This window comes from Acipenser ruthenus, chromosome 2 (genome assembly GCF_902713425.1).
Source record: "Acipenser ruthenus chromosome 2, fAciRut3.2 maternal haplotype, whole genome shotgun sequence".
NCBI classification, from domain to species: domain Eukaryota; kingdom Metazoa; phylum Chordata; class Actinopteri; order Acipenseriformes; family Acipenseridae; genus Acipenser; species Acipenser ruthenus.
Genome location: NC_081190.1, coordinates 19,095,962 through 19,123,620, shown reverse-complemented (window position 1 = coordinate 19,123,620; position 27,659 = coordinate 19,095,962). Strand labels below are relative to the sequence as shown.

At 39.9% G+C, this 27,659-nt stretch overlaps 1 protein-coding gene across 5 annotated transcripts; it reads right to left on the bottom strand.

Moving 5' to 3' along the window:
• Positions 1 to 6: 6 nt before the first annotated feature.
• LOC117409007 (coiled-coil domain-containing protein 158-like) lies at positions 7 to 27,659 on the bottom strand. 5 transcript variants are annotated; one of them, XM_058990919.1, is made up of 23 exons: positions 27,124 to 27,657; positions 23,611 to 23,656; positions 22,673 to 22,815; positions 22,136 to 22,344; positions 21,541 to 21,650; positions 19,689 to 19,983; positions 18,144 to 18,220; positions 17,452 to 17,562; positions 17,186 to 17,300; positions 16,625 to 16,744; positions 16,155 to 16,352; positions 15,267 to 15,761; positions 14,370 to 14,517; positions 12,543 to 12,695; positions 9,257 to 9,369; positions 8,732 to 8,890; positions 7,638 to 7,730; positions 6,766 to 6,861; positions 5,261 to 5,421; positions 3,691 to 3,758; positions 2,724 to 2,888; positions 2,306 to 2,410; positions 7 to 378 (listed from the first exon to the last, which is right to left on the bottom strand). In XM_058990919.1, exons 1-23 carry the CDS (start codon positions 27,269 to 27,271, stop codon positions 302 to 304), a joined length of 3,405 nt encoding a protein of 1,134 aa, XP_058846902.1. In that variant the 5' UTR covers positions 27,272 to 27,657; the 3' UTR covers positions 7 to 301. The 5 variants fall into 5 exon arrangements, 4 of the variants coding, with proteins under 4 accessions (XP_058846902.1, XP_058846910.1, XP_058846913.1 ...); XM_058990927.1 differs by having other exon boundaries at positions 2,306 to 2,407; XM_058990930.1 differs by lacking the exons at positions 6,766 to 6,861; positions 7,638 to 7,730.

Below are 27,659 nucleotides of genomic sequence, written 5' to 3'. Positions count from 1 at the left end.
TTTTTATAAAGCAAAACATATTGTTTAACTTGTAAAATTGTATTAAAGATAAAAAAAAAAATACAAAACGTGTGTGTGCTTTTGTGTGTGTCATTATTTTTATATATATAAAACCCCCACATAAAACCAGTTCTTGCAAATTTATACAACTTAAATAGTTCCACTCTTTATGTAAAAATAACACTTTTATATTTCTTTCTAAGGCACTTGAACTCATCTGGTTTATTAGGTAGATGATTTTAAAAGATACCACAGTTGATAATTGCAAACATTGGAAACCATCAAAATGATTTAATTCCCTTCAGTTAGTTGACAGCTTCTCCCGGTCCTTCACTTTCTTGATCCTTTTCTCTTGATTTTGGATCATGGAGGACATTTCTGTGAATTGAAATGATTACATATTTATGTGTACATGCTGAAGATAGGCATCCGTTTCAGCTCGGCTTGCCCTCTAGTAACTGCATAACAAGCCGGCAGTTAAGATTTTAGAGGCTCAGATCATGGCAGGTGGATTTTATGGTTAAAATGTAATATTGCCGGAATTGAAATAAGACTCTATTGCATAGCAGTTTCAACCATTCCAGGTTTTTCTATGCGCTTGATCAGCCACAGGGTATAGCTAAGCTCAGGTGTGTCTAAGCTCATCGTAAAACCGGTAATGGATCACACTGCTAAGCGATGGGAGTCTTTCTTCCATTCCGATATTGGGGAGCTGAATTCAGAACCACATCACAAATGTAATGACAAGGTGAATTAAAAAAAAAAAAAAAAACAGATGAAGCTACTTAACCTTTTAATTGAAATCCTAACCTGTAGAATTCTAATTGAAATCATAACCTGGAGAACTCATAAGAATCCAGACGAAATGCTACCGTTAAGTGTTTTAAAATTATATCTTTACTGTACATTGAATCTGCTATTTGCTTTTTTTTAAGTTTTATAAATTATATCATAAAGGACTCATTCCCAATGCATGCCTTGGAGCCCAAGACTGTTACCAGTCTTGTAACCCTTGGGTTCTGATCCCATCTAAAAGGATTACGGCCTCTAATCGATTAACTCGTGCACCTAGCTAGCGGGACACAAGCTGTATGTCTTTGTATTGCTGGTTTTATGATATGAAAAGACAGAGAGAATTACTTTTGAATCCATGCCGTTTCTATATAAATATGTGCAGTGTATAATACGGTAATTATTACATGGATGGTGTAGCGAGGAAAATCAATCAGCAGTTGGAGACGTGGGTCTGGTTTCCAAAGACCAGAGATCACTTTATTAAAAGATCATAATTCAAACAAGCAGTGTATCAGGCACACACACACGCAGCTCTGCAGAGGTATCAAAACCTTCCTCTGAACACATCTGCTTTTACAGTTGTTTATATAGTGGCATGAAATTGCGCTATATCCTTTGAGCTAGCCAATGGTGATGAGACAGCGCCCTTATCTCTCGTCCCTATTGGTTGTGTCCACCCTCACCCTCCTGCAGGGAGATGCACTCTTAAACCAAGTCTGCTCATGCGCTGCCACATTACCCAATATACTAGGTATAGCTGTTAGTCACATATGCCTTTTGGAGTCCTGCCAATACATTGGTACTATTAGCATACATCCTGTTGCTCACAGTTTCACAGCCTGTTTTTATCTTAGCATAGCTTTTGCAAAGGCAAGTTAGCGGAAGCATATATTTTCCTGATAGCATATTCTTATACCATATTATAATGCAGTAGCACAATTTCATACCTTTCAATGGCGTTGTACTGCAATTGACTAGTACAAAGTTTGTACTGTTTTTCTTGTTCATGAACAGTATAAAATAACAGTAGTATATTTTTAATGCTCTAAAACATAGCAGATCTAAATACTGTTCCAATTTAACTCTGTTCATTTTGCTGATATTTTACCCCCGGGAGGATTTATTTTTATTATTATTATTGCCATCCTGAAATGTAATTAAAATAAAGTGGAAAGAGATCAGCTAACCGTTTATATTTAGATCTGACGCTGTTCAGATCATTAGTACAATACTTTACTAATGTCATTCAAAAATCCTTGAAACCAAGCTGTTGCATCAGTGAAATGTTTGTACAACTTTTTTTGTGGAAAATAAAACACTAATGCAATAGGGTGGTTTCACAAACACCAACTGCCACTAATCTTGGACTGCCTTACCTAAGGCAACATTAAGTAGTCCAAGATTGTGAATCAGGGTTTGTCTTTTACTTTTCTGATAACGTGCCCTTAAACTAGCAGGTTCTGCCAGTGAAATGTAACAGTTTGTACCTGCAGGTCATTGTTGACAGTACCTTGATTTTTAATCTGTAGATCTTCAACCAGGTTCTGCAGGCTGTCCAGTCTGCCTTGCAGCTTCACACAGGCCTGTCCAGTCATTTCTACCTGCTGGTGTCCTACTAGGAAACAAAGGAATCAATTATCTTTAAGTTTGCTGTTCATCCAACACCTGCACGGCTTTCAGTTTTTAAATACACAACATTAAACCAATAATGTGTGTAAATTCCAATGCAGACAAAAGCCTTTACGAATCTTCCATCAACTGCCATTTTGGCAACTCTCAAGTCCAGCAGCCATTCCACTCAAGCGAGGCTGCTTGAACGATGCAGTAATCAGAATAGGTGGTTGAATGGGCCTGAACCTCATTTTTGTCTGGATTGGGTATGCTTGTGAGTAATACCGCTTTCATCAGCTAATGTAGTAATGACATACTGCTGCCTTCCTCCATGGGAGCTCCTCCGCTACGTCCTGGCTGCTGGGGTCTGCTGCTCAGCGGGGCAGTGAGCAGGGAGTGCACTGGAGACCTGGGCTCTGGAAAATGCTTCCTGGGAGAGGAGGTGAACCGGGGGGCCACAGAAATAAAGGAGGGTTCATATCCTGTAAAACAAACAATCCGATCAAGCAAATGTTAACAACCCTTGGTTATTACTGTAATTGCCAATGTGTGCAAAGTATGCTTTTTTTCATTCTAAAAAGTATTTAAACAAATAGAAATGAATAACTCGGCATATTCATTTCTGTTACAGTTCCTTTTTTGGTTTTGTCCTTTTTCCAACAACAGTATGTTTCCTTTCACCTACTTTGAAAACAGTTTCAACAAAGATGACTACTATCTGAAATGCAACAGTAATTTAGGGTTGCATACTACCAGAGTCATAAGACGTATACTACTCTGTATACACAGAGCTTAAACTGGTGTTCAATACAGAAAACAAATTTAAGAGATTCTTTTTTTTTTTTTTTACAGGTACAAATATAATTTGGTCATCCTAATCAACTATAACAAAAATAACTTATAATAGATGTAACTATGTGTTACAGGTACAGTATGTACAAAATGGGAAGAATTTTTCTTCTACCCTTTGGTGTTACAATAAAAATATCTATTTTTTTTGTTCAACACCTATGGCTGGTTTCCCAGACCCCATAATCGCTCATCTTGGACTAACTTGTGTTCTTTTAAACACCGATTATTAGGGCTGTGCAAATACTCAGATTTTGTAGAAGTTCATTGCCATTGATGCTATTCGATGGTATAGATGAGGGAAATGTATATTTTCTTGTTGGGAAATAACCACATTTTTGAGCATTTGCACAGCCCTATGGATTGTAGTAATCATTTCAGAGAATGGGTTAATGAGGTGTAAAGCAGCCGAGTTAAAACACAGCATGAACTCACCCTCAGGCCCCAGAGTGTTTATACTGAGTTCATCTTCAAGGTCCACAGTATGCAAGGTTAGGGGATCTCTGCAGACAGCAAGCATGGCATAGACAACATTGAAGGGTGCCAGCAGCATGCATTTATTTAGTACTATTAGCATTATTGGTTATATTAAGCAAGCCAATACATTTATGCCAATGGAATGCTCTTTGTCTTCATACCTCATACCTTCATACTTCATACCAAAGAATATGTTTTGCAAAGTATAAAGAACAAAAAAGGCAGCTACAGGAGTTTGAATGCAGTTGTACTGTGGGCTCAGTTTTGAGGTGCTGGAATGGGTTTTTTCTTTTGTAGAAACATTTCAATACTAACTTTTGTACTTGATAATATTCATTTAAAAATTAAATTGATGCCTATGATGAATACGTTTTTGTGACTAATTAGCTATTAACATTTAAAATATTGAGTACTTTGATGTATGTTTCAATATTAACTAAATCAAGTTATTAATCAAACTGATGTTTTGGTACACTGCTATTTTACTGATTACAGGCTCGTTCACAGTCTTAAAATAACGCTAGAATGTTTTGCTGGAAAATAATAATAAATAAATTCAAATTTTGCTGCAGATGGATTTATTTTCATAAGTTTTCTTTTGGTTAAGTGGCGTAGCTGCTCTCCGATTTTATTTTATTTGGGGGGGGCGGATTTTACAAGCCACCTGAATAGGATTTTGCATTTTGTATTTGGTTGTACAGAGATGTGGCTAAAAAAGTAACTTATGCAAAAGTAACTTGTTTCCTTCTGCATTGCATTTGTCTTTTTTGTGCATGACAGTTCAGCATGAGAGGTAACGGCTGGACGTTTTAGCTACACAGTGTTCAGAAATTAGGATTTAAGAGTTATGTTCTCATGCACGTTGTACTGGTTTTACTCAAAAGTGATTCCTGTTCAGGTATTTATGATATGGGAATAATAAGAGACAGGCACTTTCTTGTTTGATGACCAAGAAAAATAACTGCATTTTCAATTATACAAAAGGTACCAAATTTAAAGGTTTGTTCAGTTTTTGCAATTTATTTTAATTTACTAAAATTAAAGTGTTTCAAAAATGTTTATTTTCACTCAGTGCATATTTTATGTGATTTCCATCTTTCACAATATTTATTTAAATGAATAAAGGACAGTTCAGATTAGGTTTATTTATAATGTTACAGGTTTAAACATATAAAATGTTTTTAATTTGACATTTTCCCAAGGAGTGCTAATGCAGATGAACAAATTCTGCTCTTGAGTTCCACCTGTAGCTGCCTGCCACAGACATGCAAGTGTCAGTTTACAAGTAAATGTCAAACCCATCTCGACGACAGGCACTGACACTTTGGCTCGTCTACGTATGTCTTTGGCAAACAACCAAAACTCAAGAGCAGCTCCTGAACTCAGGTCAAATCAGCTTCACACACAAAATATCAAGAAGTTTAGAAAAAAAAAAGATAATGTAATCTGAAGCTACTCGCTCTATAGAATGTCCCTTACAGTGGAAGACAGCAGTGAGGAAATAAGTTAAAGTGTTAAAGTCTCTCACATTACATCCTTGCTTCCCCATGGGGACGCGGGAGTTTCCACATCAGTGCTGTTCTTGGCAGGAGCCGAGGCGTTGCGGTCTTCCTGGATCATGCTCCTCAGCTCCTTCAGAAGCTTCTTTATATCGTGCGCTGGGTCTTCTTGCAGAGCTGTGGTTTTAGGCTGCGGAAAAAAGAAATAGATAAGTGTGAAAAACAGCTTTCCTCTTCTGTATGTCGTATTAACCCTTTTTTTTTTTGTCTTTCATCTATAAATCCGAGAATGATTATTATTTTATTTCTTAGCAGACGCCCTTATCCAGGGCGACTTACAATTGTTACAAAATATCACATTATTTTTTACATACAATTACCCATTTATACAGTTGGGTTTTTACTAGAGCAATCTAGGTAAAGTACCTTGCTCAAGGGTACAGCAGCAGTGTCCTCCACTGGGGATTGAACCCATGACCCTCCGGTCAAGAGTCCAGAGCACTAACCACTACGCCACACTGCTGCCCAATGATGAGGGAAGTAGCGTTTCCTCCACTGGTTACTCAAATACAACCCCTTCAGGTGCTGTACTCGGTAGTGATTCTTAAACACTGCAACGCATACCAAACATGAACTCAAGTACAAGGACCATATTGATCATGTTTTGTAACTTTCTTAACTCCTATTAGCTTTATTGACTTTATTTCAGGTCCCTCTTTTATTGTGCTTTTTAATTTTTTTGTAATTATCAGGATATGAAAGTATTTAAAAAACAACACTATAGATGTTTCTGTAGGTCACGTGATCTGATTGCAGTTAGAGCTTTGGAGTGAGTTTGAATTTCATTGTTGTCTTTGAAAAGAGGGACCAATAAGACAAATTAATAATAATAATAATAAAAAACAATGTCCAATGTAAATACCCTATGTGTTTTGCTTCCCGATCTTTTAGATGATTTTAATTAACTATGATAAAGTACATAACCAAACAAAAAAAAAAACTGCAGTTAAAAAGTGATTCTGCAAGGGGCTCACGAGTGGTGCATCCTGTAAAGGTGCTCCGCGTGGAGTGCAGGATGTGCCCTATAGCCTGGACGTCGCTGGTTCGAGTCCAGGCTATTCTACTGCCAACCGTGGACGGGAGCTCCCAGGGTGCGCCGCACAATTGGCCAAGCACCGCCCGGGGCTGGGGGGGCTTAGGTCAGGCGCCTGCGGGCTAGCCTGTAAGCTACCCAGAGCTGCGTTGTCCTCCGACACTGTAGCTCTGAGATGGCTGCATAGTGGGTCTGCAGTGTGAAAAAAAGCGGTCGGCTGACGCCACACGCTTCGGAGGACATTGTGTGTTCGTCTTCACCCTCCCGAGTCAGCGCGGGGGTGGTAGCGGTGAGCTAAGCCTAAAAATAATTGGATATTCTAAATTGGGATTAAATGATAAAAAAAACAAAACTATTGGTGACTACTAAATTAAAAAAAAAAAAAAAAAAGTGATTCTGCAGATTTAATATAGGTGAAAAATATCAGTACGCCAGGCTTACTGCAGAGAGGTATCCGGAGGTGAGCTGGGAGATCGGCAGGTTGGCAGTGTAAGCAGACGGATGCTGTGATGTTCTGTACTTTGGACCCTGAAGTTCCTTAAAAAACAAGAAGATGCGTTTACTCTTTGCAAACAACACACTGAGTGGAAAGAATAAGCTACATGGAACTATGGTCAAACTACATGGACCTATGGTCAAGTCTAACCCAGTAACAGGGTTTAAAGTGCCTTAGAGTACAATATTACACATATGAACACATACTCTGCAGAGTCATGATGTGTGTTCGTGCCTCTTTTACTTCCATGAGGAAATCCAATTAAAAAACTTAGTACATATAATATTGAAATGTGCCCCCATCCGACAGGCAACTACCAACATTCCTACCGAAGATTGTGACCGACACAGACCTTGACGTGCCAAAATAACATGCTGTTTGAGAACACAGGGTTTTGAATTTAGTTTGTTAGAATAAACAGTAACACGCCACAGCTAGAATAAAAAAGACTCAAACATTTAATATTTGGAATACTACCCCTATTTTAATCTCTTTTTCTTTCTCTACTTTCGTTCCTTTTCTTGTTAATTCTGACAAATTAAATTCAAAACCCTGTGCTCTCAAACAGCATATTATTTAGGCAAGTCGAGGTCTGTGTCAGACCTTCCCTTCCTTTTTTCTGTTTCTCTCATTATTTCACCATGAGTTTAAAACATTAAAAACATAACCAAATGCACTACTTTCTATTCTGTCACAGCAATACTCTACTGTCTTTTTGTAAAGACCTTACTTCCCAGTAAGTGAAGGAAAAGATGGTCTGTTTCTAAACAGGTCAGCTTTTAATAAACAAGAAGAGAGGATCTTGAAAGTCATCTACCTTCACATCCAAAGCATGCTGCAGTTTCAGACGCATACATTCCTGCTCCTGTTGCTGGATTCCGACTTGGCATTCAGCAAACCGATCACACGTCTGTTGAATTTAAGTGCCAACAAGCAGTACTTGAGCACTCCACACTGCTACACAAGTTATGTGGTGTTAGCATCAAGAACCGCAAAAAAAAACACACCACCATTACCTATATCCACAGCAATCATATCACAACACAGCAGCAGTGTGGAGTAGTGGGTAGGGCTCTGGACTCTTGACCGGAGGGTCGTGGGTTCAATCCCAGGTGGGGGACACTGCTGCTGTACCCTTGAGCAAGGTACTTTACCTAGATTGCTCTAGTAAAAACCCAACTGTATAAATGGGTAATTGTATGTAAAAAATAATGTGTAAAAAAAAAAAAATGTAATTGTATGTAAAAACAAAAACAAAAAAGTGATATCTTGTAACAATTGTTAGTAAGTCGCCCTGGATAAGGGCGTCTGCTAAGAAATAAATAATAATAATAATATCGTCCCAATACAATATACAGTATATCTCAGCCAATCAGGTGTCAACAGTGTGTACCAAAAGTTTCATCAAACCTGAATATGTGGTTCTAAAAAATTGATTACAAATATAATGAAAGTGTAGGTACAAAACGGAATCTTTTTTTTTCAGTTTTCTAAAGGATTCGAGGAATATTTCTCCCAGGTTGTTTGTTAAAACAAGGAGAACCCACTAAAAGTTAATACACTTCAGCAGTTTTTCCCCCACACAGTACCATTTTTCTCCTGAAGTTTGTAATATTCACTCCTTGGCGCAATCCCTCCTCATTGCCCTCACAACAGGGAACTAGTCCAGAACGCTGTGTGGTACAAAATCATTTGCTTACACACCGACTACTGTATAAGTGATTAAATGCCATTTCATCTGCGCATGAGTACAAATACAAGTACTCCCCACTTAATTCATTTGGCATTGAAACTATACCGGGAGTCCCCCCACGATTTCCTTCTGGTGTAAAGGCAAATGGTAGCGAGTTCAATGGGGCTCCTGTTGCGTATTGAAGTCTAGTGTGAAAACATGACTAGGATTCCTGTTACCTTTGAGAGGGCATCCTCCAGTCTGATTACTTTTTCCTTTAGATGTTTCTCCAAGGACTGGATGGCTTCTACCTCTGTCGTCAACTTTTTCTTCTCTGCTGATACACTAGTTAGCTCCAGGTTCAATCTGTTGATTTCAGATTTCATGAAACGTTTCTCCTGTAGGAGACAAGCAATGAAATAAAGAAAAAAAACTAAACAAACAGCAACTTTTTTTTGAAAAATACAGCAAATTTCTGTCAAAACAGAGCAGGTTTTAACCACTGCCATAGAAATAATGTGTGATTATAGCCCAAGTCTAAGCCCCCGGTACTTTGTGTCTTATATGGAAAGAAGGCTGTATTTTGTGGATTTATTTTTCCTAGACTCTTTTAAAAGTTTTAAAGTAAGAGTTGTGTTGATGGAATGCAAATATATACCGCCTGTCCTTTAATGTCTGATCGATTGCTAGTTTAGATGAAGGTCATAGAGCAGTGTTGTAAGGTCAAAGGGAATCTTCCTCTTGGAAAGCTGGGGCTGCCTTGCCTTGGCAATGTTTTCAACAGTCTCCTCCAGAAAGTGGATCCTGCTCTGCAGAGCATCAATCTGCCCACGCTTGGCTGTGATCTGCTTCTGCATTCCCATGGCAACTTTCACCGCTGTGAAAAACACAGAGATGAAATTCTGAAATTACAAGTCAAGTAGACTTTTCAGCTAGTGCCTTCATCAGTTTACTGACGACGCCATGAAATAGTAGGTCATCCACAATATGCAACAAATGCCTGTGCACAGTTTGACCAATTCACACTACAGCGCAATCAAAATCAAATATAAATTAAACATCAACATTTTGACTTTCTTGTACAGTTTCTTTTGTTTCAATGATTAGATGTTTAAAGTTGATGATAGTTTTATCACAAACCAACACGTTTTTCACAATACTTCCTCCCATAACTCAGCAACAAGTGTCAGTTATACAAGCAGTAATGTCTCTGCACTGTGATTGCTTCATTTAACTGTGCAATAGTGTGCAGTGACATCATTACTGGTAGAACTGTACCCATTGAGACAGCATACAGTTAAATACATATTGGATTTAGTTTGACAAAAACACCACAGGAAAGAAAAAGAAGACCATGCCGATTTATAGTTCTGAAGCCAGAGATCAACAGCCGGACACTTAATACTCCTGCAAGTACATCACTTCAAGTAATGCTGACCATTCGCTGGCAGATAAGGGCTGCTAATTGAGGCCTGGCTAAAGCAACAGCTGTAAAAGCCAGGTGTGTTTGTGAGGCAAGCACCAGACTGACCCTGCACTGGCACTGCTCTTTAGTTTACCAGTTTATTTTCCGTTTATCATGCTTATGCATTTATGCATTTATTGAGCTTTACCATAGTTAACCAAGGTTTTGACAGCAGCATGCTTTGCCGTATTCAAATTTCTATGCTTTCCTGCGTTTACCATAATATACTGCAGTAAAGGTGATGCAAGCCTATAGCCCCTTCCAGGAATCAGGAAGTGTTATACATTACCACATTAGGAAAGTCTCAGCAGATATCATTCCTGGTGCCAATCAGTGCTGAAGATTAGGCAGCCCCTTACAATTCAATTTAATCACCATGTCAATATTGTGAAGAGGCACCGTTTAGTTCCTGTGGAGGTAGGTCATGCAGATGCAATATGTGGTTTGGGGTTTGATAGGTTGTTCAATTTCATGAGGTTGGATGGGGAAGCGATGGAATCATCATTAATAAACTCCACTCCCCTCCTTTCAGGGGAAGCAGACATTAAAACACATTTAAAGGGTAAAGTAGCAAATGGACAGCTGATCAGTGTGTGCTCATCACATTACAGCTGATCAGAGTGTGTGCTCATCACATTACAGCTGATCAGAGTGTGTGCTCATCACATTACAGCTGATCAGTGTGTGCTCATCACATTACAGCTGATCAGAGTGTGTGCTCATCACATTACAGCTGATCAGAGTGTGTGCTCATCACATTACAGCTGATCAGAGTGTGTGCTCATCACATTACAGCTGATCAGAGTGTGTGCTCATCACATTACAGCTGATCAGAGTGTGTGCTCATCACATTACAGCTGATCAGAGTGTGTGCTCATCACATTACAGCTGATCAGAGTGTGTGCTCATCACATTACAGCTGATCAGTGTGTGCTCATCACATTACAGCTGATCAGAGTGTGTGCTCATCACATTACAGCTGATCAGAGTGTGTGCTCATCACATTACAGCTGATCAGAGTGTGTGCTCATCACATTACAGCTGATCAGAGTGTGTGCTCATCACATTACAGCTGATCAGAGTGTGTGCTCATCACATTAGAGCTGATCAGAGTGTGTGCTCATCACATTACAGCTGATCAGAGTGTGTGCTCATCACATTACAGCTGATCAGTGTGTGTGCTCATCACATTACAGCTGATCAGTGTGTGTGCTCATCACATTACAGCTGATCAGTGTGTGCTCATCACATTACAGCTGATCAGTGTGTGTGCTCATCACATTACAGCTGATCAGAGTGTGTGCTCATCACATTACAGCTGATCAGAGTGTGTGCTCATCACATTACAGCTGATCAGTGTGTGCTCATCACATTACAGCTGATCAGTGTGTGCTCATCACATTACAGCTGATCAGAGTGTGTGCTCATCACATTACAGCTGATCAGTGTGTGCTCATCACATTACAGCTGATCAGAGTGTGTGCTCATCACATTACAGCTGATCAGAGTGTGTGCTCATCACATTACAGCTGATCAGAGTGTGTGCTCATCACATTACAGCTGATCAGAGTGTGTGCTCATCACATTACAGCTGATCAGAGTGTGTGCTCATCACATTACAGCTGATCAGAGTGTGTGCTCATCACATTACAGCTGATCAGTGTGTGCTCATCACATTACAGCTGATCAGAGTGTGTGCTCATCACATTACAGCTGATCAGAGTGTGTGCTCATCACATTACAGCTGATCAGAGTGTGTGCTCATCACATTAGAGCTGATCAGAGTGTGTGCTCATCACATTACAGCTGATCAGTGTGTGTGCTCATCACATTACAGCTGATCAGTGTGTGCTCATCACATTACAGCTGATCAGTGTGTGTGCTCATCACATTACAGCTGATCAGAGTGTGTGCTCATCACATTACAGCTGATCAGTGTGTGCTCATCACATTACAGCTGATCAGTGTGTGCTCATCACATTACAGCTGATCAGAGTGTGTGCTCATCACATTACAGCTGATCAGAGTGTGTGCTCATCACATTACAGCTGATCAGTGTGTGCTCATCACATTACAGCTGATCAGAGTGTGTGCTCATCACATTACAGCTGATCAGAGTGTGTGCTCATCACATTACAGCTGATCAGAGTGTGTGCTCATCACATTACAGCTGATCAGAGTGTGTGCTCATCACATTAGAGCTGATCAGAGTGTGTGCTCATCACATTACAGCTGATCAGTGTGTGTGCTCATCACATTACAGCTGATCAGAGTGTGCTCATCACATTACAGCTGATCAGTGTGTGTGCTCATCACATTACAGCTGATCAGAGTGTGTGCTCATCACATTACAGCTGATCAGAGTGTGTGCTCATCACATTACAGCTGATCAGAGTGTGCTCATCACATTACAGCTGATCAGTGTGTGTGCTCATCACATTACAGCTGATCAGTGTGTGTGCTCATCACATTACAGCTGATCAGAGTGTGTGCTCATCACATTACTCTTCTCTAGTTTAAGATGTTCAAGTGCTTCCTCCCGATCCTGTCCCCCACACCCCCTGCTTATTATTTCAGCGGTATACCATGGCCATCGGCTCCCTCCAGCGTCTTCAGTGTGCTCTTTGTTTTCTCCAGCTCGCCGTTGGCTGTCATCAGCTGCGACTTCAATCTGGCTGTGGCGTTTTCCATCTCCTTCATTTTGCTGTGATGACTCTTCTTCAGTGCTTCATGCTGCTCTGTAAAATACACAAACAAAGTGAAGACAGTGCCCATCACAAGGCCCCTGCATAGGACTTTATGGGGGATAGGTCAGGTTCTAATACCTGCAGCACAGGGGGAAAGAAGTGATTTACACTCACACTTCTTGAGCTGAACCCAAATAGAACACAATTCTAGCATTAGGAGAAACCAGACACTTCTCTTCACCTGCGTGGGATGCATATCACTGATGAGCTGCCTGCATGTCACAAGTACACTTTTACTTATGTTTCGAAAACCGCTCAATGAGGAGTGAAATGATTCTACTGGAAACAGTTTGTAATGAATACAAAGACAAGACAGAAATCTTTGCCAAAAAGTTAACCCCACATGCTGGCACGTGGTAGGGAGCATTCACGTGTCCGACTGGATCCGAAATACGCTGAAGATGTTTAAGTGTTTTTATGCCTCTTTTATTTTTTAAAACAACATATTGTGTATGATCTGCACTCAAAGCTGCTGTTTTGTCAGGTTCAGAATGTGGAAAGAGTATCATTAGTATGGGGTAAAAGCTACCTGGTAGCAGCTTAAACAGGGAGCACTACTTGAGCACAGCAGAGAGAAAAAATGACTGGTTTAAAAAGGCTGTTAAAGTGAGATATTCATCATCTGAATTTAACATTAATTCAAAACAGACTGTTTACAGTAAGTGAAAAACAACCTATGAAATCAATGTTAAAAGTCAACAAATGTGCATTAGGGGCTTATTTAATAAAGCAGAATATCACCTATGTAGTATATAGTGATCTGTTTATGATAATGTAACAAAGTGGATATCACTGTGTTTTATAAATATATAATGGCACTTTGCTGAGGTACTGTATTGAGCGCCAAGAACTGACTCACAATGACACATGACCCGTGTTAGTTACCAGTAAAGAATTGGCTGCTTTTAAAACAGAGTGCAGTATTGGCAGTGCACCAATACCCCCAGTAGTTACTGGTAATGTATCTTGTTAGATTTTCACCAGTCAAGACAAGGTAAGTCAGTGCCACACCTCTTCATTGCATAACATTTATAAACACCATAACAAAAGTATGTCACCTTGACCTGCACGCACAAAGAATAAAATAGCATCTCATAATAAAATCTGGAGCTGTGGTTCCCAAGATACACAGTAGTCTTCAATACCTCAGTCAATTCGGTGTAGGTACAGTGATACAGAAAGTCCATCGCCTAAATTCACAGTATCATGAAAAACATGCCTAAGCAAAGCTACGACAAATTCATGCCAATCCTTGCATTCAACTTTTGGATTCAAAGGAAATAAATACAGAAGGATCGATTCCTTGTTACAGCCATGGCCAAAAGGTTTGCATCACCTAGAATTTTAGGATTGAGACATAATTAAAAAAAAACAAAAAAAAAACTATATGAACATGATTTAGATATTTTATCTAACATCAGGTAATCAAAGAAAGACACTACAGAATTATATCGCAAAAGTCTACCGGAAGCCAGCTTAGTAGTACAGTATTGCATGTTAGATTTTGAAATGTCACATTTTGCAATTGGTTTTCAGTTTTTCGTCAGGTATATGTAAAACTACAAAGCGGTATGAAATTCAATATGTTAACTTTATTCAGCAGGTTTCATTTGACTTTATGAAGCACCTATAGGGTGATGCAAATCTTTTGGCCAGAGCCGGTACCTGTGAATCTGGCAAGCTGTCTGCCCTGGACCTCGAGCTTTGCTGTGAGCTTCTCCTTCTCCAGGGTGAAGGCTTTGAGATGCTGCTCCTTCTCAGAGTCCCTAGTCACCAGCTCCCCGACTCTCTCCTCCTGCTTCTCCACTGCAGCCTGAACCACACAATGGCAAAACACATGACATTGCTGCTAAGGCTCTACAGCTGCTTATATAACAGGTTCTAGAGGGAATGTCACATATTGAGGCTGTGTGGTCCAGAGGTTAAAGAAAAGGGCTTGTAACCAGAAGGTCCCCGGTTCAAATCCCGGCTCAGCCACTGACTCATTGTGTGACCCTGAGCAAGTCACTTAACCTCCTTGTGCTCCGTCTTTCGGGTGAGACGTAATTGTAAGTGACTCTGCAGCTGATGCATAGGCCACACACCCGAGTCTCTGTAAGTCGTCTTGGATAAAGGCGTCTGCTAAATAAACAAATAATACTGTACTGTGAACAAAGGAATCTTAACTTTAGAGTTACTACAGTGAGATGAGATTTGGATTCTATAAACAAGTCATCTAATGGAACCCTATAAATACTGCTCCACAGTTGTTTTTTTGTTTGTTTTTACTTTAGCCCCAACAGAAACAAAACAGTATTTATATGTTTAAATTATTGTACATTTTAGTGCTAATGAAAGTTAATGTACACTACAGCAGGGCGCAATGAAAACTGAGGTGAGTGAGCCTCACTATAAAGCTCTGCCAGGGCAGCTCAATCCTGAAGTTCACCAAATTTTGCTGTTTTGTTTTCAGTTTCAAAATCGGACCATCTTTGCCAAATATTGTGTGTTTTGGCTGCCTCTCCACCTAAAGCAAAGCTTAACTAATTCCACTCATGCGATAAACAAAACCACAACCCTGACCTTTAAACGCTGAATGTCTATTTTGCGTTCGCTCAGCTCGTTCTGAAGCTGTGTCTTCTCACTGTGCATGAGCTCTGCGTTGCGGCTGTGCTGTCCGGCGAGTTTCGTCACATTGTCCATCTGCTGTTGCACCAGCTCCACCATCTTCTCCTTTTCACTCAGCTTCAGTTTCAGCGTCTCCGCCTCCACCTTCATGGTCTGCAGAGAGCCCAGCCCCTTCTCCAGATTCTCCTGGTAGTGTTCAATCTCTGTCTGCTTCAGCTGTACCTCCTGGCTCCTCTTCTCCAGCTTCAGCTGCAGGTTCCTCCTCTCCTTGTGGTTTTCCTCCAGGGCCCGCTCCGTCTGCGCCAGGGTGGTCTCTAGCTGCCTCACCTTCTCCTGGGATACCCTGTGGCTCTCTGTGATTTTTTGGAGCTGCTCTTTGGTGGCATTCAGCTGGCTCTTTAGAGAGGACGCGTTCTCCAGCACCTCGTTCTTATCTTGCTCTGCCGCTAACTGTGTAGAAACACAGGGCCCAGTGAATCTGAGTTTTATGTATTGCTAAATTGAAAGAGCAACTAAATAGAACCTAAAATGCATTTTGACAAATGTGTCCACTTTCTATATTCAAACCTCTTAGGGTTGTTTATATGCAAGTGTAAAGGCAAAAATAACTATAAATAACATTTTAAACTGTATACTACTAGCAAGTAACAACTTAGATGCAGGATTTTTTTAGCCACACTAATACCATAATTTTTATTTTTTTTATTTTTTATTTATTTCACAATTTATATCAAAATAGGGCCAATAGTCTTAATGTCAGTACTTGATACTTCCAGGATCTGTTTTTTTTTTCTTACACTTTATGAATGAATATAAACCATCACTGTTTGTTGTCAGGTTTACCTGGCGGTCTATCAGGACGCGGCACTCCTCTTTCGTGCTTTTAATCAGGGTTTCCATTCGCTGCGTCTCCATGCTCCTGCCATCCAGCTCCCTCCTCAGGTTATCAATGGTGATGCTGTTTCCAGATTCTCGCTCCCACAGACGCTTGTTCTGCTCCTTCTCCATGTTCAGCTCTTCTCGGGTCTTACGCAGATCAGTCTGAAGTGAAAATCACATACTTTAAATCAGGAGAACTCTAATCAGGAGCCAGTTTGAGTCGGCCTATACTGATCTTCCGCTCTAAGATAACCAGTTCAGATCAGATTTAGTGTAGGCACCTTATTTTAATAACCCTTTGGAAATGTCCCTGCAGAGGGATTAGCAGCGTTTAAGTGGAGGAGCCAAATAACAGATAATGGCAATATATTTTTTGTCTAAAATACATGGAAGCTGTGTTGAAGTAACGTGTTGTGGCTGGTAAAGCTGCGTACCATCAGCTGGTGGAGCTGTGTGTCCAGATCCCCGGAATCCCGGCTGTACTCATCCCGCTCGCTCTGAGCACTCTCCACCTCAGAGTAAGCCAGGATCAGCTTCTTCTCCAGATCCTCCATCTGTAAATGACAATGAAGACCGCGTTCTCCTTTTCTGTTATTATATACTCACACTTTGGTACAGTATATGGGGGTCCTAAACATCTAAGTATATAGTGAAATAGGTTACTAGAAGACTCTTAATGTGGCGCCACCCATCATCTGCCCAAACTCAAAACTACACTTGATATGAAAGGAGCCATTAATAATGGTGACACATCTTCCTAAGCACTCGTGCATCTCAAAACCAGAACCTGTTAAGGTATGACTGCACTCGTTCACTGCTTTGTGACCTTACATATAGAAATTCTGATTAACTTCTAAACAAACATGTTCCATACTCCTGACTGCTAGGTTTGACTTTCAAATGATCAGGAAGAATCCAGCCCTTCTCTGCCAAATGCTACTGTACAGAATTGTAAGGTCAGAACAGTTTTTTCGTCAGTTGTGTTGGGCACAAACCTTGTCCTCGTACATTCTCTTGGCTTCTCGTAATTCAGAGCGCAGTTGGGAGACGGTGGACTCCAGCTCGGTGAGCTGACGCAAGTACATCACGTTCTGATTTGCTGCCTGATCTCTATTGAAATACACAAGACATGTGCAGTTGACTTAGGCAGCTGGCAAACTTTGTAAAATAATTCTATTAAGAAACTTGACCAAGTAAATTGTGATTTTGCCCACAATACTGGGAGGTCAGAGGTCAGTACGGTGTTTATCTTGGCACTTACTGTACGATAGTCATCTGTTTCTGGATGCTGACTGCATTGATGTGAGATTTGTTCAGTTTGTCAGTCAATGCTGCCACCTCCTGTTCATGACTAAGAATGAGCTCCTCCACCCTGGAAGAGAACTCTGCAAATCATTTCATTTCAACAACAAACCAGAAATACAACACACTACACTTTTAAACAGGAACCAGACTTGGATATCTACTGTACTAAGAATTCCAGACATATGTAATATTAACATATGTTAATACAATAATTGTAAAAATGTACTTTATTAACCATAGCCACACATCTTGTTTATACAATTGCCACTATTTAAGATTAGGGTTGAACAACTCCCAAGTTGCATCTGTTTACGCAAAATATTCGGAATGGACTTTTCCTTTGAAAACACACTACTCCCTGTTGATAAGACGGCATGGGTTATAAGGTGGTATGGTTAAGGCTCCTATTTGCACCATAATGCCATTACACTAGCACATGTATTCTTGTTATACGAAGAAAACAAACTGCACAGTCTCTTGCCTACAGCTCCAGGCTGTAATGCCACAGTTACTATTTCCTCTTAACTCCAAATAAAGGTAAAAAAAATTAAATACTAGGGTTATCTTTCCGTAAAGATAGTTAGTATTGAAAGAGTTAAAGGGAAAGCCAGATCTGAATTTCAAATAAGAAAAGCCAGGGGAAGTTACCGTTCCTGGTGCTGTTTGATAATAATATCTCCTTTGGTTTGAGATTCCAGTTTAAGAGTATCACGTTGGTCTTCCATCTATCAATAAAGAGCACATATTACAATCTTGTTACATCCCACCATCAATTCAAGAATCAATGACAATGACACATTCCCTTAAAAGGCACACTGGTCTATTATTCTGGGAAGCACAAACATTTTCTATACACTTAAAAGTATTATTGAATGTGTAGTTACACTCTGGTTTCAATTTACTAATATGAACTACATGCACTTTACTAACTCTGTGATTATGAGTACAGAATTCTACACATTAACAAGAAGCATTTAACAAAGATCATTTTCTGTTTACCTGTTGAAGTGCATCTGAAAACATTCTACTTGCTTAAACAGACTTTTTCGTATGTTAGTAAATAGAACTGACTTTCTTGTGATAAAAGCAGTGCAGTTACAGGGACCTCAACAGAGTCAATGTGATAGACAGCAAAACGATGAAAGTTGTTATGATAACGAGAGGTAAGAAAGTCTTTTAAAAGCCTTGGTTGTTTTCCTTTAAAGTGAAACAATATTGTTTTATTAGGACAGATAAACGAAAAATCATTACATTCGTACCAGCTTGATCGACTTAACCTGTCGATGGACACAGGGTACATCAAGCAGAACGAAAGATCAGACAAAGAGACAAACGTTTCCAATTCTGAATGCTTCTGAAGCAGGAATGCCACTAGGGTGCCGCAGCCTCTATTGAACAGGAGGTTTTGCGCAATCCGTTTCTAACCCAACTCTTCATATTACCACAGGTAATATGCTTGGTTTGTACTTGGTTTGTGCTCTTAGGGTCCTGACTGTCTGTGTAATTCAGCACTGGTGTTTTGTAATCTCCGGCTATAAACACAGCAGAATGCCCTAATTGTCTACTCTGTTGCTCTTTCATTAAACAGGATACACTGGTGTATTGCCAGCTGCTGGAGGGAAGACTCCGACTGCATACAGTCTGAGATACTCCAGGATTTACTGTGAGCTGAAAGTGATCTGAACACTATAGAAAGTTGAGAGGCAGGGAAACACATTTCAAAACGTTAACAAGCAGGAGCAACAGTGAGTCATAGAATATCTCAAACTGTTATACCCAAGAGACATTGCTGAAAAACAGTACCTAATCTACTCGTAGGTACGCTAATTCATAAAACTAGTTAAAATACACAATACATTATTGATGGAATTTACCAGTCTTCTGTAAGTGTGTCATGAATCTGACCTGTTGAGCACTTCATTTCACTATGTAGATATCACATCGTTTGAAAAAGGCATGTTAAAAGAAGCATGCCATTTCATTTAAAATAAAATACCATACTAGATTAAAGACAGTCACTAGTTTCTTACTTTCAGGTTTGTGTTTACATTCTTATTCCATTTCACCTAAACTGCATAGCATGTCAGTCATTGGGGGGAAGAAGAGTTTCACTCTCAAGGTGTATGTAGTAAACATGCAAACTGAATATAATGAACACAGAAATGGAATGGAATGGGAATGTTAGTCACTTACAGGGAGGAGCTCCCCTTTGAGACAGGAGACCTCAGCTTCGATGTCGCGCAGCACCTTTCCCACAGCGGCACCTAGGTTGTGGGAGGGCAGGCTGCCGATGTCCTCATGCTCGTAGACTTTCCTACTGCTGCGCTCCTGGTAGCTGAGCAGCGAGGCGCGCACCTCCTGCAGCACCATCTCCTGCATCTCGCTCTTCTGCCGCTGCTGCTCCGCCCTGATGGTGGCCTCTTCTAACGTGACTTGCAGCTTGCTGATCAAGTCACCTTGGGCTTTTGACTCCCTTTTTCTGGTGTCACTGGAGGAGAAAGCAGAGTCGTATTGGCTGGTTAAATTATATTATATTAGAATACCAGATGGGATAATAGATACTATTTTAAACACAAACCACCTGTCTTCAAACATGACGTCCGTACATTAGAATTGTATTTTAAGTCTAAAGATTTTAAATGTAATTAAGCAAGCATAGAAATGGCTCACGCTACTATGTTTCAGTGCAAGATTAATGTCTTTTGTAGAGATTTCTTACAGTGAAGGCTCAGAGAAATGCCTGGAAATGCTCTCAGTTTAACACAAGAACAAGCAAATGCAGCAGCAGCTGAGCACAAACAAACTTGGTCCATGGCTTAAACCACAACAACATGGTATTTTCTAAGATATAACAGCCTTTAATTGCTCAGCCAGGTGTCAGTATAAAAAAACAATGCTGTTACTGGATTTTAATGATGACATTTCATTCCACTCAAAGTAGGAAGTACCAGTGACACCAGGCAATGGCAATGATCCATTGTGATGTATTATTCCACTCAAAGCAAAGCGAGTTGTCATTGTTTGCTCTAACTGTATACATGATGTGAGTAACTTTTTGCTCTAATTCAATGAACACTCTGGTGTATTCATCTCCAGAAAGGCATACTAAGTGTTCAAAGTGTTGCACGGCACTTACAGTGGTGTAAAAAGACAAGTCTAAATGCTAACATGGTGGGATTCAGATATAAATTAAAAATTACAGCAACAAAAAAAAGCATTTATATATACTGTCTAATGTAAGGCATATGCCACTGTCACTGTAAATTAAGGACAGCTATGGTATGCTTTTTCATTGAAAAGCTACTGTATGCTAATCCTATTTCTACATGTACAGCAGTTAGGGTAAAGGCACCACCTATTGGTTAAAATCTAATTTCACACCTGTATAATATCATTGTTATTATGATGCAAATTATGAAGACCTTCCCCCACCCAGACATATAGGCCAGCAGGGTGGAGTAGTAGTTAGGGCTCTGGACTCTTGACCGGAGGGTCGTGGGTTCAATCCCCGGTGGGGGACACAGCTGTTGTACCCTTGAGCAAGGTACTTTACCTAGATTGCTCCAGTAAAAACCCAACTGTATAAATGGGTAATTGTATGTAAAAATAATGTGATATCTTGTAACAATTGTAAGTCGCCCTGGATAAGGGTGTCTGCTAAGAAATAAATAATAATAATCAGTGTATACTTTTGCATTACAAAACTGATGCTTCCTCTCTTTTAGTATAAGGTTTGTTTGTATCGGACACAAAAAAAGGTTGTATTTATTTATTTATTTGTTTACTTGTTAGTTGCACTTATTTATTTCTCTTTTCAGTCACCAGATCTGTCCTTTAATGCATGATTTGTACCCTATCAGGTAATGTTTGCGACAATTATGTTCAAGTGGAAAGTGCAGACATTTTTTTCTTCAAATATTTGTCACAGGTCATCTTTCAAAACTAAAACAACTCAGGCGATTGGTATTTCTTTCATGTTTTTTTTGTTTGTTTGGATTATCCACAGAGAGTTCCAGCAGGAGAGGGCTGGAGCGGCTCTGCTTACCTGATATCAGCCTGGCAGTCTCTCTCCATCTGCACCTCCCGCAGTTTGGTCTGCAGCTCGATGCTGGACTGGCGGAAGTAAAACTTCTGCTGCTCATGGAGTTCATGGGCCTGCAACACACAAAAAGAACCTGAAAATCACTTTCACTGTCCGGAAGAGATGCATGTATATCGGACACAGATGATGGTACTAGACACTTATGAAACAACACTATGAAACCTGACAGAGATACTGCAAAATGATGTAAAAAGCTGTAAATACAAAAACGGGAAAAGCATGACTCAACCTCCCCAGTAACCAGGTAACATGAGCCATGGTGACTTTGTGTCAAATGTTCTATTTCCAGGTGAAGAGAAGCTTTGTCCTTACCCTTTTGCTGCCCAGTGTCCAATATATTTAACATTGAAAAAAAAGGGTATTAAATAGGTATGGGAACATACCCAGGGCAGTAAAGGGTTAGTGGTTTTCTAGGAGCAGTAGAAAACTTGTTCAGTGTCCTCTGGTGTCCCATACACTGTTGCGGACAAACAAATACTGTGGATTGAGCCTGTATATTTGAAGCCAGGCTGGGCTGAGCAGGAGTACTAGCTCTGACCTCACTCAGCCTCCTTTGCAGCTCCTTGACTTGCAGACTGTACTCTTCAAGAGCCCGCTCCAGGTGCTCCCTCCCAGGGAAGGAGATGCTCCTCCCAGTGGCTGCAGGCTCCGGCCTGTATGCCATGCTGTTTTTACTGTAGGGTCGCTCATGATTTGACACAGGTATGTGGCAGGAAGTCAGTAAGTCCTGGGCATTTAAAGAGTTATCTGGACATTAAAAAAGAGGAAACGCAAATGAGTTACTGTTTTGCTACTGTGATTTCTATAACACTATTACCACTAGTCTCATAATACTCATGTCTATAATGTTTTTCTGGGACAGTTGTGAGGAGTGGTGGGCAGGGTAATTACTAGCCAAGGAAATGTGGAATCAAATATCAAAACCAGAATTTTTATAAACGGGGGATTTAAAAGTGTGTTTGTTTAAATCAATAATAAGGGTCCTTAAAGAGCTCTTACTTAATGACTGAATTGGCAGCATTATTTAGATCTGCCTTTACTCTCCATCTAGTGACTTCCACTTGCACTGCCTTACCCACAGAACAGTTGAGGCTGACTGGCTGCTCATGAGAGGTCCCTCCGAGCGAGCGGCCCATTCTCTCCATGGTGAGTTTCGTTGCGTGTTCCACCTCCTCCTGCAGTCTCTGTGTCTCTCTGGTCTGTCTTTCCAGATGCTGTCTATTAGGGAAATACATTTGGAGAATATTACAGAAACATGCTTATAAGCATTGTCACACCACAGCGACAACAACAACAAACAAAACAATATGACTTATGACCAGGGGGATCATCTAATGGGGCATCATCTAAGGGGAATGTCATATCAGATCGAATAGTTTGTAAAGATGAAGTAAAATGGATATGTGAAAAAGATCTGCATCATTGATATGTCCAGAGGTTTAAACAATGTGGCAGTGAAACGGTTCATTTCTACTGGATACCAAATGTAATGGAACTATAGAGAGAATCATAGAACACAGCAGTGTACCAACTATAAAGTTGCTTAATGAAAGTGTGTGGTGTGTATGTGACCAAAGGTTAAAACAATGTGGTAGTGACATGTTCAGTTGATACCATCTGTAATGAATCTTTATTGGGAGAATGACAGAACACAGCAGTGTACCAACTATAAAGACAGTCAAAGCGTGTGGTCTGTATCACTAATATGGCCAGAACTGTCTCTATACAGCAGTAGAAAAGTCAGTATGGCAGCCTTATTAAGTCAGGTGGCAGTTTCATGGTCACCAACGGCAACACATTTAGAACTGAGGGTTTATATAACTGCAGATATGAAGCCACTATCTCAGATGGATCCTGAGATATGAGACTTTGACACTGTTGCTGCGTTGCAGCTTTGATTTTTTAAGTGTTGTTTGACTCCTTTCAGAAAACAATGGGGGCAGCGACACACTATAAAATAGTGTTCCTGAACATCCGAAAAAAGAATAAAAGCAAATACATCGAGCAATGTACCTCAGTTCATCCAGACTTTTGTTACCGGTTGAAGTGGAACCAATACCTGAAAAGAAGAAAGAACATCATTTAGAGCAATAGTAAAGTACTGGTAAAAATGAGACACGGTAAATGGTTGATAAAGAAAGCAATTATATGATGAGATTGGGCAGCAGTGTTCAACAACCACATTCAGTTTTACACTAACATATTCTATAATGTGTGTTTACTACATTGTTCCACTGTTCATTCAGCACAGTCGGTTATGCTTTACGTCCCCCAACAGTTTTCCCCCAACTATTTCACCCTGTGGGCAAAACAGACACGTCTTTACCATTACTTACAGAAGTGACACTATTCACTATTCATTAGTGATAAAGTTTAAGGTCAGTCATGTCCCAAAACTAACTAAGTTTTAAGATACAAACTATGAGCAGAAGAAGAAAAAGTTATCCCCCAGATGACCCTAGTTACCTCCAACCTCAGGTTTTTCTCCATAATACCCCTTTGAAGATTTATGTATGATTGGCAGCAAAAGGTTTGTCTCTCTTTCTGAGAGACAAACCTTTTCAATTTTTTGACCACATTGTTAAATACATAACAAGTCTACAAGAGCCATACCAGCTCGTTTCATGTTTTACATTCAGTTACACACAATCCCATGGTCTGATATCTACATTCATCAATAATTTAGCCTCACTTTGAGAAATACATAAAAACATGTTCACTGGCCTGTCTGTTTACCCAATCAAGAGTGTAAACTTGTAAACGATTCGGTTTAGTTAAGTCTTAATGTTTAGCCATTCACTAACTAAACGTTTAAACAAAGCTAAACTCAGCCCCTAAATGATTCAGTAAGCCTAAATACTTTAACAGTTTAGTGTGCATATTATGAGACCCTGTTTCTTGATGCACAGTACAACACCTTGTTTTATTAAGTGTAACCTTCCTGCTGACACTTCAATCTGATTTCTATAAATCCGCATGAACCTTCAGGTACAACAACCACGAGCCTGCACAACAATTAAGAAACAAAATCCAAAATAACAACTAGCATTGAATAAAAACACACTCATTACGTATTAAAAACATAATATTCTTGGAGGCCACCTTTAGACCGTCCTATGTTGTTAATTAGCATGTTTAAATTATCCAGTGCATCCCCAATTGGTAAATGCATCCTCATTTACTATATCCAAAGTCATTATCAGTTTCTATAACATCCCCCTATTCAGACTGCTTATTTAATATGACACAAATTGATGACACACAGTATAAGTGTTTAAACACCCCCAATGTAGTTAGCTGCAGGGACTCTCCATGTCACTGTCTCATAACAACCAAATCTAATAATATATAAAGACTGTTTTAAAACCGTTATGTAGCAAGCCCTGGACTACACCTTCACTACATGAATCAGTCAGTACATTACTACCTCTGTGAATACCTTGACACCTGAACTACACCTTCACTACATGAATCAGTCAGTACATTACTACCTCTGTGAATACCTTGACACCTGTGGATACTACAAGAGATACTATTCTGCACTGACACAAAATAAATCATACATACATACATAAAATAAAGGTGGTACTTGCCGTACCCATTACAAAACAATGTATAACGTGTATATACAGTACTGTGCAAATGTTTTAGGCAGGTGTGAAAAAATGCTGTAAAGTAAGAATGCTTCCAAAAATAGACATGTTAATAGATTATATTTATCAATTAACTGAATGCAAAGTGAGTGAACAGAAGAAAAATCTAAATCAAATCCATATTTGGTGTGACCACCCTTTGCCTTCAAAACAGCATCAATTCTTCTAGGTACACTTGCACAAAGTCAGGGATTTTGTAGGCATATAGTCAGGTGTATGATTAAACAATTATACCAAACAGGTGCTAATGATCATCAATTCAATATGTAGGTTGAAACACAATCATTAACTGAAACAGAAACAGCTGTGTAGGAGGAATAAAACTGGGTGAGGAACAGCCAAACTCAGCTAACAAGGTGAGGTTGCTGAAGACAGTTTACTGTCAAAAGTCATACACCATGGTAAGACTGAGCACAGCAACAAAACACAAGGTAGTTATACTGCATCAGCAAGGTCTCTCCCAGGCAGAAATTTCAAGGCAGACAGGGGTTTCCAGATGTGCTGTCCAAGCTCTTTTGAAGAAGCACAAAGAAACGGGCAATGTTGAGGACCGTAGACGCAGTGGTCGGCCAAGGAAACTTACTGCAGCAGATGAAAGACACATCATGCTTACTTCCCTTCGCAATCGGAAGATGTCCAGCAGTGCCATCAGCTCAGAATTGGCAGAAAACAGTGGGACCCTGGTACACCCATCTACTGTCCGGAGAAGTCTGGTCAGATGTGGCCTTCATGGAAGACTTGCGGCCAAAAAGCCATACCTCCGACGTGGAAACAAGGCCAAGCGACTCAACTATGCATGAAAACACAGGAACTGGGGTGCAGAAAAATGGCAGCAGGTGCTCTGGACTGATGAGTCAAAATCTGAAATATTTGGCTGTAGCAGAAGGCAGTTTGTTCGCCAAAGGGCTGGAGAGCGGTACACGAATGAGTGTCTGCAGGCAACAGTGAAGCATGGTGGAGGTTCCTTGCAAGTTTGGGGCTGCATTTCTGCAAATGGAGTTGGGGATTTGGTCAGAATTAATGGTCTCCTCAATGCTGAGAAATACAGGAAGATACTTATCCATCATGCAATACCATCAGGGAGGCATCTGATTGGCCCCAAATTTATTCTGCAGCATGACAACGACCCCAAACATACAGCGAAAGTCATTAAGAACTATCTTCAGCGTAAAGAAGAACAAGGAGTCCTGGAAGTGATGGTATGGCCCCCACAGAGCCCTGATCTCAACATTATCGAGTCTGTCTGGGATTACATGAAGAGAGAGAAGCAACTGAGGCTGCCTAAATCCACAGAAGAACTGTGGTTAGTTCTCCAAGATGTTTGGGCCAACCTACCTGCCGAGTTCCTTCAAAAACTGTGTGCAAGTGTACCTAGAAGAACTGATGCTGTTTTGAAGGCAAAGGGTGGTCACACCAAATATTGATTTGATGTAGATTTTTATTCTGTTCACTCACTTTGCATTTTGTTAATTGATAAATATAAACTATTAACATGTCTATTTTTGAAAGCATTCTTACTTTACAGCATTTTTTCACACCTGCCTAAAACTTTTGCACAGTACTATATATATATATATATATATATATATATATATATAGTAGAAATATAGCTATAATTTGTTTTTAAATCAGATTCACGGTGATCTGACAGGTAGATAATTTAGAGGTTTACAAACAAATGAGCTCTGGGACAGTTTTTTAAGGAAAAAAAAAAAACGTCGTTTCAGTTGATTTTCTATTGATATTAATTTCTAGTCACAGAACTGCATTGTTTTTTCTTATGACTTCTAGGAAACCTATCATTTGTATAACTAGCACCTTCACATTGGAGACGTTAATTTCAATATGTTATTGATGACTTCAAACCACTTACTTTCAGTAGCAGAACTTTTTGCTGGAGTCTCGTGTACAGATGATCCGAGCACAGACACCCCAACCTGCATTCCAGATCCGGTTGACAAACTAAAGCTGTTTGTGACAATAGAAGTGTCATTTCTACGTGGGTAATCCGATGACATCATAGGTAGGCAACAACTTTATAAATAAGAAGTAAATACGTGTAAAAAGTCTAGTTCTTCAGTTTAAAAAAGCGACATCGTCTCTCCTGATCTCAACCGGGAATGCTGAACAGTCTTCATTACCAAGGCAACAGGGGTAAGCCATTCGTTCCGCTGTCTCTCCAGTTTGGGATTCGTGTGTGTTTTTTGTTCTGAAAATATATATATAATTTGTAAAACGAACATCGTTGTAAGAACAGCTATGCGTTTTGTATTCTAGAATTTCATTGTGTCGGTTTGTCAGCCATCTCTTTCAGTTTATGTTGTCACAAAGGCACCTGTTACTGTTAGCGCCAGCGCCGCCGCTTTCCAACAGTTTCTTCTGTTCCAATCCGAGGACAGAGGCAGCTGC

What these genes read in the sequence shown, in the direction of transcription:
- LOC117409007 (XM_058990919.1), bottom strand. Translation starts at nt 27,271, where the DNA reads ATGATGTCATCGGATTACCCACGTAGAAATGACACTTCTATTGTCACA. An exon ending in TGGGGAAGCAAGGATGTAAT is followed by an intron (nt 3,759 to 5,260) that starts GTGAGAGACTTT and finishes TGCTGTCTGCAG; the next exon opens with AGATCCCCTAACCTTGCATA. An exon ending in TCCCATGGAGGAAGGCAGCA is followed by an intron (nt 2,411 to 2,723) that starts GTATGTCATTAC and finishes TTTGTTTCCTAG; the next exon opens with TAGGACACCAGCAGGTAGAA.